The sequence below is a fragment of the Somniosus microcephalus genome, chromosome 1, assembly GCF_052327205.1.
Source record: "Somniosus microcephalus isolate GS21.2 chromosome 1, FLI_Smic_1.0, whole genome shotgun sequence".
NCBI lineage: Eukaryota > Metazoa > Chordata > Chondrichthyes > Squaliformes > Somniosidae > Somniosus > Somniosus microcephalus.
The window spans coordinates 336,214,627-336,228,998 of NC_140987.1; the positions used below are offsets into that span (position 1 = coordinate 336,214,627).

A 14,372-nucleotide genomic window follows, 5' to 3' on the forward strand; every position below is an offset into this window, starting at 1 on the left:
ATGGGCACCCACATCAGCCCTAGCTCTGCCTGCCTTTTCATGGGATATGTGGAACATTCTTTGTTCCAGTCCTACTCAGGCCCCTCCCTCACCTTTTTTTCTGGTACATTGATGACTGTATCGGTGCCGTTTCCTGCTCTCACCCTGAACTAGATAATTTCATTCACTTTGCTTCTAATTTCCACCCTTCCCTCACCTTCACATGGTCCATTTCCAACTCTTCCCTTCCTCAACTTCTCTGTCTCCATTTCTGGGGATAGGCTATCGACCAACATCCAGTATAAGCTCACTGACTCCCACAGTGACTAGGACTACACTTCCTCCCACCCCACTTTCTGTAAGGACTCTATTCCATTCTCCCAGTTTCTCCATCTCCCCCACATCTGCTCTGACGATGCCACCTTCCATACCAGTGCTTCCGGTATGTCTTCCTTTTTCCTCAACTGATGATTCCCCTCTACCGTGGTTGACATGGCCTTTGACTGTGTCCATTCCATTTCCCGCACTTCTGCTCTCACCCCTTCCCCTCCCTCCCAGAAACACGATAGTGTCTCCCTTGTCCTCACCTTTCACCCAACTAGCCTCCACATTCAACGGTTCATGCTCCACCATTTCCGCCACCTCCAGCGTAATCCCACCACCAAACACAGCTACCCCTCCACACCCCCCTTTCAGCATTCCGGAGAGACCACAGCCTCCGCGACACCTTGGTCCACTCCTCTATCACCACAAACACCCCTTCCCTTTGCCCGGCACCTTCCTGTGCAAGCGCAGGAGATGCAACACTGCCCTTTTACCTCCTCCTTTCCCACTTTCCAGGGCCCCGAACACTCCTTCCAGGTGAAACAGCGATTTACTTGTACTTCTTACAATTTAGTATACTGCATTCACTGTTTACAATGCTGTCTCCTCTACATTGGGGACACCAAATGCAGGTTAGGTGACTGCTTTGTGGAACACCTCCGTTCAGTCCGCAAGCATGGCCCCGAGCTTTCGGTCGCCTGTCACTTTAATTCTCTGCTCCAATCCCACTCTGATCTCTCCATCCTCAGCCTCTTACATTGCTCCAACGAAGCTCAAGGTAAGCTCAAGGAACAGCACCTTAACTTTCTATTAGGCACTTTACAGCCTTCTGGATTTAACATCGAGTTGAACAATTTCAGACTATAAATTGGCCCCTGTAGTTCTTTCTTTTTCTCTCTTGTTTCCTCGCATGGTAGCTGTTAATGTTGCTGCCATCATCATCCACACATCATCTAGAGCCATCTTTTGTTTCTTAACTTGTCCCATTACCTTTTGCCTTACACTATCATCTCTTTTGTCAGTCAATCTCTCCTGCCTTCCATCCCATCACAGACCTTCCCTTTGTTCTTTCCTCCCTGCCTCGCTGACCCTGCTTAAAAATAACGCCTCCCAACCTTTTCCAGTTCTGACGAAGGGTTTGACCCGAAACGTTGACTCTGTTTTTCCTCTCATCAATGCTGCCTGATGTGCTGAATGTTTCCAGCACTTTGTTATTTCACTGTTAAAACTCCCTGGGTGAGTCACTGTATCTCCCAATGAATTCAGCTCCTTCAGATTGTTAAACATGGGACCTGCTCCCAGACAGTTTCCCCAATTCAGTTCCCAGGTCTGTGGGTTAAACACAATGCTGTATTCAATTAAAACACAGAGAAAGGGAAATCAGTCACAGGTAATTTGAACCATTTAATGTTTAGGAGTTCTAGGGGTGAATCTCTTCCTTGAACAAAAAAAATGCTCAATGCAGGTTTCACTGTATAAATATTGTTGAAGTAAGCCTGCAGTGCTGGAAACCAGGGTGCTGTTAACTAATGAAAGGGCCCCTGTTGTGATGTTATTTTGTAACAGAAGTATGATATAAATAGTACCTCTATCTAAATCAAACAGCTTTTCACTCATTAAACAGGACATTCACCCAACTGACCTTCCCAAGAGGAAGCTACTGGTACAGCTGTGCAGGTTCTAGGTGCAGCTATCTGTAGTAATTTACTTACTCCCAGTATTGCTCACTTGGACCCTGGTGAGGAACATAGATTTCTGATCCATTTGAGCAAGTTTCATTGTTTGACTGCAGCCATTGTTATGTTCATAAATAAATAAACTTTTTCATTATGAATAGCTAGCTTGAGCTAGTCATTTATTCAGCCATGTGGACTAGTGTACAGGCATCCATCTTGACTACTGCCTTGTGGGTAGCCCCTTATTAAACATACAGCTCCACCTAGTGTACCATTCTAGAATGACATGATCATTACATCCCCCTTCCTTAGAGGTTAAACAAAATCAATATCAATCAATTATAACGACATAAACATCTTCACAACAGTCAACACATTTTCAAAGCTTTACTTTATGAACTCTAAGCTTTTCATTCTTTCATTAAAGTTTTCTTTGTGCTCAAAGATTAAGTCCATCAGACTTTTTTACTTCACATGTGGATCTTCTCAGCACAAGTAAGTCTGATGTGTTTTCATGAGAGCCTGTATGTGTGTTTGTGTTAGATTGTTCTGGTGGCGAGTCACAAGATTCAGTTGCGGCATTGTCATCGATTTCCTCTTGGATAGTTTCTTGTGTTTTCAGGAGGGAACAGCGGTTCCTCCTGAGAATCTGTCCTTCCTCAGTTCTAACGGTGTATGACCTTGGTCCTAATTCCTAAAGAACTGTAGCTTTCCTGTTCCATGCATCTGGATCCTCAATCCTGATAACATCATCCCTTGTCAATGGTTTCAGAGTTTTGGATGACTTGTCATAGTGTGATTTCTGTTTCAGCTTTAACAGTTGAAGTCTCCGTCTCAATTCCTTACTCTGCTTTTCTTTTGCACAGCAGGGTAGCGTGGTGTGCAAATTGCGACCCATTAGGAGTTCAGCAGGTGAAGAACGAGAGTCTAAAGTGGAGGCTCGGTAGCTCAGCAGGGCGAGATAAGGATCAGACTTGCTTTCTGTTGCTTTCTTCAGTAGCTGTTTGAGAACTTGAACACCTTTCTCTGCCTTACCATTTTACTGAGCATACAGAGGATTCAATGTGATGTGTTGAAAGTCATAATGTGCTGCAAACTGTTGCCACTTCTTACAGTTGAAGCACGGACCATTGTCGCTAATGGCAATCCTGGGAATTCCATGTCTGGCGAAGATGGATTTAACATGCATTATGACACTGCTTGCTGATGTGCTTGAGAGCAGCGTCATCTCAGGATAGTTAGAATAGTAGTCAATCCCTATTAGATAGTCTTTACCATTCAAATGAAAGAGGTCCATACCAACCATTTGCCATGGTGCTGTTGGTAAGTCAGCTACTATCATTGGTTCCTTTGCTTGTTTGTTTTGGTGTTTCTGATATGTCTCACATATGCCTATCATGTTCTCAATGTCCTTATTTTTATGCTGGCAACCAGTGGGCTGTGGTCTGCCTCAACTGTGAAGGTGGGAAGTCCATATATGTAGCCATGGAACTTTTCTAGTCCAACTACCAAGCCTAGACATTCCTTTTCAATCTGGGCGTATCGACACGCAGAATCAGTCATAGACCTGGAGGCATAGGCAACAGGCTTCCAATCTTCACCCTCTGCTTGTAGCAAGACCGCGCCTAGGCCATCTTTTGATGCATCCATTGACACTTTGATTCTCTTTGTTGGGCCAAAGAAGGTGAGTACAGGTGTGGTTGTCAGCACTGTTTTGAGGTTCATCCACTCTGGTTCATGTCTTTCTGTCCATGCAAACTCATTTGTTTTATGTAGCAGGTCTCGCAGACAGGCTGTCTTGGCTGACAAGTTAGGAATGAACTTTCCAATGAAGTTTATCATCCCCATGAAGCGTAGCACTCATTTTTTATCAGTGGGTCGGGGCATGTTGAGTATGGCGTTTACTTTTTCCATATCTGGCTCTATTCCTTTACCAAATAGATTATCTCCTAGGAAAGTGACTTCCTGAATGCCAAACTGACACTTGGCTTTGTTGAGCTTCAGTCTGTTCCGGCGTATGCTCTGTAGCACTTTAGTCAGTCTCTCATTGTGTTCTTTCAGTGTGGAGCCCCAGATGATGATGTCATCAACATAGACCCAAACTCTCTTCCAGACCTTCAATTATGTGTTCCATCACTCTATGAAAGATTTCAGATGCAGATATTATCCCGAAAGGCATTCTGAGGAAACAATACCTGCCAAATGGTGTGTTGCAGATACAGTATTTGGTGCTCTCTTCATCCAGTTTTAGTTGCCAAAATCCTTGTGAGGCATCGAGCTTTGTGAAGTATCTGGCACCTAACATTTCACTGGTGATTTCTTCTCGCTTGGGAATCTGGTAGTGTTCACGTTTTATGTTTGCATTTAAGTTCTTTGGATCCATGCGTACTCTTAGATCATTGTTCTTTTTCTTTACACATACCATGGAGTTAACCCAGTCTGTTGGCTCTTTGACTTTCCTGATGACTCCTAGTGTAGTCATTCTGTCCAGTTCTTTCTTGAGCCGGTCATGCAGGGGTGCTGGAACTCTCCGTGGAGCATGTACCACTGGCTGAGCATCCTTCTTTAGCTGGATCTTGTAAGTGACTGGTAGAACTCCAAATCCTTTGAACACATCCTGGAAATTACTCACTACAGAATCCACTGAGTCATCTGGTCTACTTATGGCACAGTTTATACGGTAGACTCTCTTGACCAGTTCTAAGTCCTCACAAGCTTTGTCACCTAGTAGTGAATCAAGTCCTTCAGCCACAACAGAAAAGAGATGATGCACTTTGTCTTTGACTGTCACTTTAAGTCTGCATACAACTAAGCTATCTATTTTCTGTCCATTATAGTTCTTCAGTAATACTGACTTTTCCTGTATTTTGGGCTTTTCTTTCATATTTTTAATGTCACTCATACTGATTAAGTTTGCTTTTGCCCCAGTGTCTAGTTTCAATGTAACTAATGCTCCATTTACCTGCAGTGGCATTATCCATTTGTCCTCTTTTACTGCATTAACTTTATGTTCAGCATTGTCCATTGCTGAGGGCTGCACATTTTCTGTATCCTTTTCGATATTGTCACATGACACCATTACTACAAAAAATGTCTCACTTAAACCAGTGTCCTCTATCACATTGACTTGTTGCCCTTTCTTTGTTTTTACTTTTGAAAAGCATTGTTTGGCAAAGTGATTCTTTCCATGACATTTTGTGCACATTCTCCCAAAAGCTGGGCATTGTCTTGACTGGTGCTGGTAACCACAGCGTTTACAATTAAAAATTCCATCCTCTGATTGCTTGGCATTTCTGTTCTGCCCACGTTTCTTCCCCTTGTAGGACACAGCGCCGACAGCAGCACTATCACTTACTACAGTCGCATTATGATTAATTTCACTGAAAGTCTTTGCGTGCTGTTGAGGTAGCTCACTGGCATGGCATATTTTCACAGCTTTCTCCAAATGTTAGTTCAGTTTCTATCAATAAACGTTCCCTGACCGTTTTATCATGAATACCAAACACAATCTGGCCATGAATCATGGATGATTTCAGTTCAGCGAAATTACATGTCTGTGCTTTCAGTTTCAGATCGGTCACAAAGCTATCAAAAGTCTCATTTTGCTGCTGTGTCCGTGAACGGAACTCGTAACTCTCATAGGTCTCGTTCTTTTTGGGAGAACAATGTGTATCAAACTTCTTTAGCACATCCTCCTCTTGATCAAATACAAATGTATTAAATACCTCTATCGCCTGTGGGCCTGCAACCATGAGCAGTAATGTTATTTGCCTTGCGTCTGGCTTTGTACCGAACCCGATGGCGGAAATGTAGAGTTTGAATTGTTGTTTGAAAGTCCACCAATTGTAGTTGACATTCCCCGTGAGTTTCAAACCCTTCGGTGGCTTCAAATTCTCCATGTCGCGTTTCACAATATTCAGCAGATATTACCAATCCTGGTACCATGTTATGTTCGTAAATAAATAAACGTTTTCATTATGAACAGCTAGCTTGAGCTAGTCATTTATTCAGCCATGTGGACTAGTGTACAGGCATCCATCTTGACTACTGCCTTGTGGGTAGCCCCTTACGAAACATACAGCTCTACCTAGTGTACCATTCTAGAATGACATGTTACTGATCATTACAGCCATGTTGTATTAACTATTTCAAAACACCTATCTTCCAGAGTGAGATTGCAGAGTGGATCTGGAAAATGGGGAATGTGTTTTAGAAATACATTTCATTGGGAACGATGCTGTCAATTTTAGTCATATAATCAGGGCCACTATTTCACTCTGACTGAATCAGTCCAATCCATTTATTACAGGGGTGAGGCTGTGGATGGGTCAGAACACAGAGGTACAGTCTGCACACTCCACTCACAGCACAGTCCAGCTCTGGTACTCACTCTACTTGTAATGGTAGATTTTATTTGACAGATTATGTAATGTTACTAATCACTAAACCAGATTAAGGCATTAAAGTATAAACAGTTCCTTCAATGAGTTATGATTATCACAGAACTCCATCAATATAAAGAACTATTGTGCTGGGAGAATTTCCAGGGGGTGTCCTGGTTGTTCACTAGTTCTTCAGCGGAAGATCAGAGCAAACCCCAGAGAATTGGAGTGATTTCATTGTAACACATGACCCCATTTTAAGACAGACCCTATGGAAATACATGACCTGCTCATGGCACAGAACCCTTTGGTATCACATGAGCCCATGGTAACCCATGACCCTGTGGTAGCCCATGACCCCGTGGTAACCCATGACCCTACAGCCTCCCTCTTTCCACATCCATGTGCAGCATGGGTTACAGTGTTAACTGTTTCACAGATTGAACTTCACATTTCTTGGCCTGGAGTTTCCACCGCATTTGCGCAAAAGACATGCAATCTGGGTGAGAACAAATTACGTGGCTTAAAAGATCACAGAATTATCTACGTAAATGAGTTACACGCAAAAGCACAGTACGTCCAAGTCTCCTCGATCTTTTACATCCGTCCATCAAACCCTGCATCCGAACGAAACTCGACCCACAAACCTGGCCACACCCCTAGCTCTCAGATGCAAATATCCTCCAATTGCTCCTGTTCAGAGGGGTCTCTTAACATTGTGTCGAGATTCTCAGGTGCGCAGGGACCCATGGTCACCTGAAGCAAGCGCAGATCATTAGACCAGGAAGAGAATTGAAGCCACCTTCATGTCTTGCTGTTGCAGGATACTATTACACAGTCTATTCTTGAGTAAATTAAGAAAGACGGCTCACTTTAGGGCTTTCCCCCTGCCTTTTCCTGTATTGGAGGAAGAGGAGGAACAGAACCAAAGACAGGAGACAGAGACAGGAGACACAAGGATGTGTGCTGAGCCCTCTCCTCTACTCCCTCTTCACCCACGACTGTGTGGCTGTTCATGGTTCCAACACCATCATCAAGTTTGTGGATGATACCATGGTAGTAGGCCAGATCACCAACAACGATGAGTCAGCCTACAGGGAGGAGGTCCAGCATCTCGTGAAGTGGTGCGCCGATAACAACCTGGCCCTTAACATCAAGAAAACCAAAGAAATCATTGTGGACTTCAGGAAGTCTAAAGGCGGAAGTCACACCCCCATCCACATCAATGGGGCTGTGGTGGAAAGGGTGGACAGCTTTAAGTTCCTCAGAGTCCACATCACGGAAGACCTCTCCTGGTCCCTCAATACCTCCTCTCTGGTGAAGAAGGCCCAGCAGCACCTATATTTCCTAAGGAGGCTGAAGGGATGTAACCTGTCACCCCTGATCCTCTCTAACTTTTACCGCTGCACAATAGAGAGCATCCTGACAAATTGTATCACAGTATGGTATGGCAGCTGTAGCTACTATGACCGGAAAGCCCTGCAGCGTGTAGTCAAAACTGCCCAACGCATTACCGGCACCCGGCTACCGACCATAGAGCACATATACCAGAAACGCTGTCTACGGGGGTCACGGTCCATCATCAAAGACCCTACCCACCCCAGCCACAGTCTGTTCACCCTCCTGCCATCTGGGAGATGCTACAGATGCATTCGCACCCGTACGACCAGATTTAGGAACAGCTTCTTTCCCAGGGCTGTCATCCTACTGAACTCCACAAATAAACTCTAAAGCCTGCACATCTGCCAATGCACTTTATTATGGTTATGTTTATGTTAATGTATTACAAGCCAAATGTAAGTTGAATGTTTAAATGTCTTAATCTAAATGTACACTCTCGGGAGCCGCAAGCCTACATTTCGTTGTACTGCACTTGTGCACTAACAATGACAATAAAAGTTGATTTGATTTGATTTAGGAGGCCCAAAGAGTGAAGCACCACAGGAGGAGACTGCATCACATTCACCGATACTCTGCCCAGAGAGTGTGCAGACCTGGTCTGACATTCCTGGAGATGTCGGAGAAACTGACTTTGCACCATTTGTGATTCACAAAGGAGGCCATCGGCCGACTGTCTGACCTGCTCCGCATTGACTTGAAGCCTCGGTCCATGTTCTGCAGAGCCCTCACAATGGAAGTGAAGGTGATCACAGCCCTCAACTTTTACAGCTCTGGATCATTCCAGGCATCCACAGGGGAACCTGTGCCAGATCAGTCAGGGGGCAGTGAGGGTCAGCATTGAACAGTGCAGTAACTGTGTCAAAATCCTGGAACTCCCTCCCTAACAGCACTGTGAGAGTACCTTCTTCTTCTGCTTCTTCTTAGGCAGTCCCTCGGAACCAAGGATGACTTGCTTCCACACTAAAAGTGAGTTCTCGGATGACTGATGAGTCCAATGCGGGACCTACAGTCTCTGTCACAAGTGGGGCAGACAGTGGTTGAAGGGGTGGGTGGGTGGGGTGATTGGGTTGACGTGCGCTCCTTCCGCTGTTTGTGTTTGGCTTCCGCTTGCTCCCAGAGAAGAGACTCGAGGTGTTCGGCACCTTCCCAGATGCTTCTCCTCCAATTTGTGCGGTCTTGGGCCAGGGATTCCCAGGTGTCGGTGGGGATGTTGCACTTTTTCCAAGAATGCTTTGAGGGCGTCCTTGAAGCATTTCCTCTGCCCATCTGGGGCGCTCGTACCATGTCGGAGCTCCGAGTAGAGCGCTTGTTTTGGGAGTCACGTATCAGGCATGCGGCGATGTGGCCCGTCCATCGGAGCTGATCAAGTGTGGTCAAAGCTTCAATGCTGGGGATGTTGACCTGAGCAAGAACACTGACATTGGTGCGCCTATCCTGCCAATGGATTTGCAGGATGTTGCGGAGGCAACGTTGGTGGTACCTCTCCAGTGCTTTGAGGTGCCTGTTGTATATGGTCCGTTGTCTCTGAATCATACAGGAGGGCATGTATCACTGCTGCTCTCTAGACCATGAGCTTAGTGCCGGGTTTGAGGTCCTAGTTTTAAATTACTCTCTTCCTCAGGCGACCGAAGGCTGCACTGGCACTCTGAAGCTGGTGTTGGACTTTGTAATGGACATCTGGCTTTGTTGATAATAGGCTGCCGAGGTATGGAAAGTGGTTCACATTGTCCAAGGCCTCGTCATGGATTTTGATAATCGGGGAGCAGTACTGTGTGGTGGGGGCAGGTTGGTAGAGGGCCTTTTTCTTACGGATGTTTATGTAAGGCCCATGCTCTCGTATGCTTCGGTGAAAGTGTTGACGATGGTTTGGAGTTCGACCTCAGATTGTGCGCAGACGCAAGCGTCATCTGCATACTGTAGTTTGATGACAGTGGATGGGACGACCTTGGATCTGGACTGGAGGCGACGGAGGTTGAACAGTTTCCAGTTTGTTCTGTAGATTAGCTCCACTCCAGCGGGGAGCTTATTGAGGGTGAGATGGAGCATTGCAGCCAGGAAGATCGAGAAGAGCGTTGGTGTGATGACACAGCCTTGCTTGACCCCGGTCTGTATGTGAATTGGGTCTGTGGTGGATCTGTTGGTCAGGATCACATCTTGCATGTTGTCGTGAAGAAGGCGGAGGATGGTGACAAACTTTTGAGGGCAGCCGAATTTGAGGAGGACGCTCCATAATCCCTCACGGTTGACGGTGTCGAAGGCCTTTGTGAAGTCAAAGAAGGCCATGTACAGTTGTTGGTGCTGTTTCCTGCATTTCTCTTGTAGTTGACACACGGTGAAAATCATGTCCATTGTGTCCCTTAGCGGGCGGAATCCACATTGCGTCTCTGGGAGGAGCTCTTCAGCCACTGGGAGAAGGCGATTGAGGAGGATTATTGCGATGACTTTCCCTGAGGCAGACAGCAGGGAAACGCCTCTGTAATTACCGCAATCGGACTTGTCACCTTTCTTGAAGATGGTCACGATTACGACATCTCTGAGGTCCCCTGGCATGCTCTCCTCCTTCCAAATAAGAGAAATGAATTAATGTATTCGCACCAATAGTGCTTCTCCGCCATGTTTTAGCATCTCGGTGGGGATTCCATCTGCTCCTGAGGCCTTGCTGTTCTTCAGTTGTCGGATGGCGTTTTCAACCTCATGCCGGGCTGGGGTTGTGCTGAGGTGATGGCGGGTAGCATGCTGCGGGGTGGTGTTGAGGACACTCGCGTCAAAGACAGAGTCTTGGTTAAGGAGATCTTCGAAGTGCTCCTTTCAGTGGGCACTGTCTACCTCTCTGTCCTTGATGAGTACTTCTCCATTCTTAGCCCGCAGTGGGGTGGGACTTTGGGTTCTTGGGCCATAGTTGGTCTTGACTGCGCTAAAGAATCCACGCACATTGTGGTTGTTGGCTAGTTGCTGGATCTCCTGCGCTTTCTCCACCCACCATCTTTTCTTTAGCTTGTGAGTTTTTTGTTGAACCTCGGCCTTCAGGCGTCTGCAGAGTTGCTTTCTTGCTCTCGACTTCTGTTGTTGATTCCAGATCAGGAATGCTTTGCGCTTGCGGCTTATTAGCTCCTGAATCTCCCAGTCGTACTCATCAAATCTCTCTTGGTGTTTCCTGGTCAAGTGACCGAGCGTCTCTTCACAGGTGCTGATTATGGAGGCCTTGAGTACAGACCAGGCGCTGTGGGCACTCTGTCTCTGAATCACTGGGAGTCATCAGGTTGGTTATGAGGTGCAGGCTGAATAGAGCTTTCTTAGCAGGGTCTTTGAGTGCTCCAGCGTTGATTTTCCTGCGGCATTGCTTCTGTTGCTGCCGCTGTTTTGGGACTCCGTTGATGGAAATGACAGAATGGATTAGGCGGTGGTCTGTCCAGCAGTCGTCAGCTGCTGTCATGGCGTGGGTGATGCGGACGTCCTTGTGGTCCCTCACTTGAACGATGACGTAGTCCAGCAGGTGCCAGTGCTTGGAGCGAGGGTGTTGCCATGAAGCCTTGTACTTTTCTCTCTGACAGAACAAGGTATTGGTTATGACAAGGCCATGTTCTAAGCATTTTGTAAGGAGGAGGGTGTAATGATATCAGCAAATAGTGATGGTATTTGCCTGTTTGATTAAGATGCCTTACCAGCATATTTGCCTGTTTGATTATTTATGCCTGACCAGCAGAGGGCATGTGAGAGAGGGAGTTTAGTTTTAGTTTCATTTTAGATGGAGCTCTAAGATGGTGTCTCCTGTAATGCTGTTAACTGAGTTAAACAAACTTTAGATTAAAAGACATTCTCTTTCATAAATGAGTCGTCATTGAACCCACGACGAAATCAATACATGGTGTCAGAAGATGTGATTGAAAGAGATGAAGAGGAAAAATCTGAAGTTAAATCAGCTCTCCACATATTAGCAAGCCAAAAGAGAACATCGTTACTTACCTTTGGAGAATAGCTAACGAAGTGAAAAATGGAAGGTTTACACCCACCGGCGAAGCTTCAGTTGACAGGTAATGTGGCTGAAAATTGGAGGAGATTCAAACAACGTTTGGAGTTGTATTTAGCAGCAATCGGAGCAGACGAGAAAAGTGATAAAATGAAAGCATCAGTGTTCTTACATGTCGTGGGTGATGAAGCGCTGGAGGTGTATAATAACTTCACATTCGCTGCTGATGGAGACAAAATGAAGCTGGATAAAATAATGGAACAGTTTGAGGCCTACTGCATACCTAAACGTAACGTGACGTTTGAGAGGCACAGACTTTTCACATGTGTACAGAAAACGGGAGAGACTATTGATCAGTATGTGACTGAACTGAGAAACAGAAGCAAAACGTGTGAATTTGGGGGACTGACAGACTCGCTGATAAAAGACAGACTGGTGTGCGGTATTCCAGATAATGGTCTAAGGGAAAGACTGCCAAGAGAGCAAAACCTAGACCTGGGAAAAGCCATAGCACTGTGTAGGGCTACAGAGACTGTGAAGTCGCAGGCAAAGGAGCTGTTCAGTGACAGTAGCTGCAATGTGGATGCAGTGAGAAAGAACGGACACAAACCGTTTAACAAAAAGAGCGCCAATGTGAAAAAAGAGGCGTGGCCAGCGAACAAAAATGAAAGGGGCAATCGAAAGTCATGTAGTCGATGCGGTACACAGCATCCACCAAAAAAGTGTCCAGCATATGGTAAAACATGCAATAGTTGCAACAAAAACAACCATTATGCCCGTTGCTGTAAGAACCAAGCGCAGCAAAGCAAGGTCCATGCAGTAGATGAAAGTGAGATAGAGGAGTTCTATGTAGATGTTGTGTCTGAAAACAAAAAAGAAAAAAGAGACTGGATGTTGACACTAAAAGTGAATGACATACACATTCCATTTAAATTGGATACTGGAGCACAAGTTAATGTGATATCAGAGACTGATTTTAAGAAAATTAGAACCAGACCAAAGATACATGGAATAAAAGTGAAAGTGACAGGATACTCAGGTACTGATATACCAGTGAAAGGAAGATGCATTGTCAAAGTGACACACAAGGACAGAGAGCACACGTTAGCATTAATCGTGGTGCCAAAGGATGTGCAAGCCATACTAGGTTTAATAGCCTGTGAGAGACTGAACCTGGTAAAGAGAGTCCTCGTTGTAGAAAGCGAAGGAGAGACAGTCTATGATGAACTCATGAAAGAGTACAATGACCTATTTCAGGGTCTAGGCTGCCTTCCAGGAGAACACACGATCAGAGTAGATAAAAGTATGCCAACGGTCATACATCCATGCAGAAAAGTTCCGTTTGCTCTTCAAAAGCAACTGAAGGCAGAGTTGGACAGGATGGAAAGCCTGAATGTGATTCAGAAGATAGATGAGCCAACTGAGTGGGTGAGTTCCCTCGTCGTTGTGGACAAAAAGAATGGAAAGCTCAGAATTTGCCTGGATCCAAGAGATCTAAACAGAGCATTAAAGAGAGAGCATTTCAAGCTTCCTACACGTGAGGAAATCATGGCACAGTTTGCAAATGCAAAGTATTTCAGCAAGTTAGATGCATCATCAGGATTTTGGCAGATGAAACTGGACGAGGCAAGTTCAAGACTGTGCACGTTCAACAGTCCATTTGGCAGATACAGATTCCTAAAGTTACCATTTGGCATTGCCTCAGCTCCTGAAGTGTATCACAAAACTATCCATATAATCTATGAGCACCTGGAGGGAGTTGATACATCAATGGATGACATCATAGTATGGGGAACCACGAGAACTGAGCATGACGAGAGACTGAAAAAAGTGCTGGGAGCAACAAGGAAAACAAACCTGAAGCTGAATTGTGAGGGTGCCAGTCAGTTCCTTCTGTAACCTCTAGATGGCACCTTCACTTGTTTGTTTCCTTTGTTAATTGTTTCTAGCCCTTTGTTAATTGTTCCTAGCCTCCTGTGTTAATTCTTAACGGCCTGTTAGCTGTTCATGGGTTTCACCTGGTTTTCTTGGTATATAAGTTCTGTGGTTGCTTTCCTCTGTGCTCAGTCCTAACCGGGGACTAGCCTTCGCTCTGTGGCTGCTGGCTTTGACTAGCTGGTTGCCATGGTTCTCGAGCTCTGTATTTAAGATGTATCTAAGTCTGTGTTCTTGTTGTTCTTAGTCTTGATAAGTTGCTGGGCTGGACTAGCGTGTTGCCATGTTGGCGCTTGTCTTGAGCTCTGTATTGATAAGCCTTTACCCCTGTGGTAGCCCCTTGTGATAGCTTGTCTCGAGTCTCATCTCGGCAAGCTGGTTGCGCTTGTGGTAAGCTTATCACAGCTCAGTATGGACAAGTAGGTTGCCTCATGGAAGCTGTCCTGAGTTCCTATCTTGACTAGCCGTTTGGTAGCTTGTCTTAAGTTCTTATGCTTGTTGCTGTGTTCCTTGTGTGAATCTAGTTATGTGTGAATCTAGTAAAGTTCAAACAAAGTACTGTATATTTGCCTCTCGCCTCATTTCTGCACTTGGGTCCAGAACCTACCTTACACGGAGAGCATGGCCCCGTGTCTACACGGCCCCGTGGCTCCCCATCCCGTCACACTGAATAGTGAGAAATGCCAGCTCGGGGTGACAGAACTGACA

General features: G+C 45.5%; 1 protein-coding gene across 1 annotated transcript in view; it reads right to left on the reverse strand.

The window, feature by feature from the left end:
* LOC147124920 (sodium- and chloride-dependent neutral and basic amino acid transporter B(0+)-like) overlaps positions 1–14,372 on the reverse strand; it is a 617,991-nt gene that overhangs the window by 422,989 nt on the left and 180,630 nt on the right. Inside the window, exons 7-9 of the mRNA XM_085988400.1 lie at positions 6,107–6,167; positions 5,530–5,533; positions 2,016–2,089 (exon numbers count right to left, since the gene is read on the reverse strand). Of these exons, the coding sequence (XP_085844526.1) occupies positions 2,016–2,089; positions 5,530–5,533; positions 6,107–6,167 (139 nt within the window). The remainder of the gene's footprint in view (positions 1–2,015; positions 2,090–5,529; positions 5,534–6,106; positions 6,168–14,372) is intronic.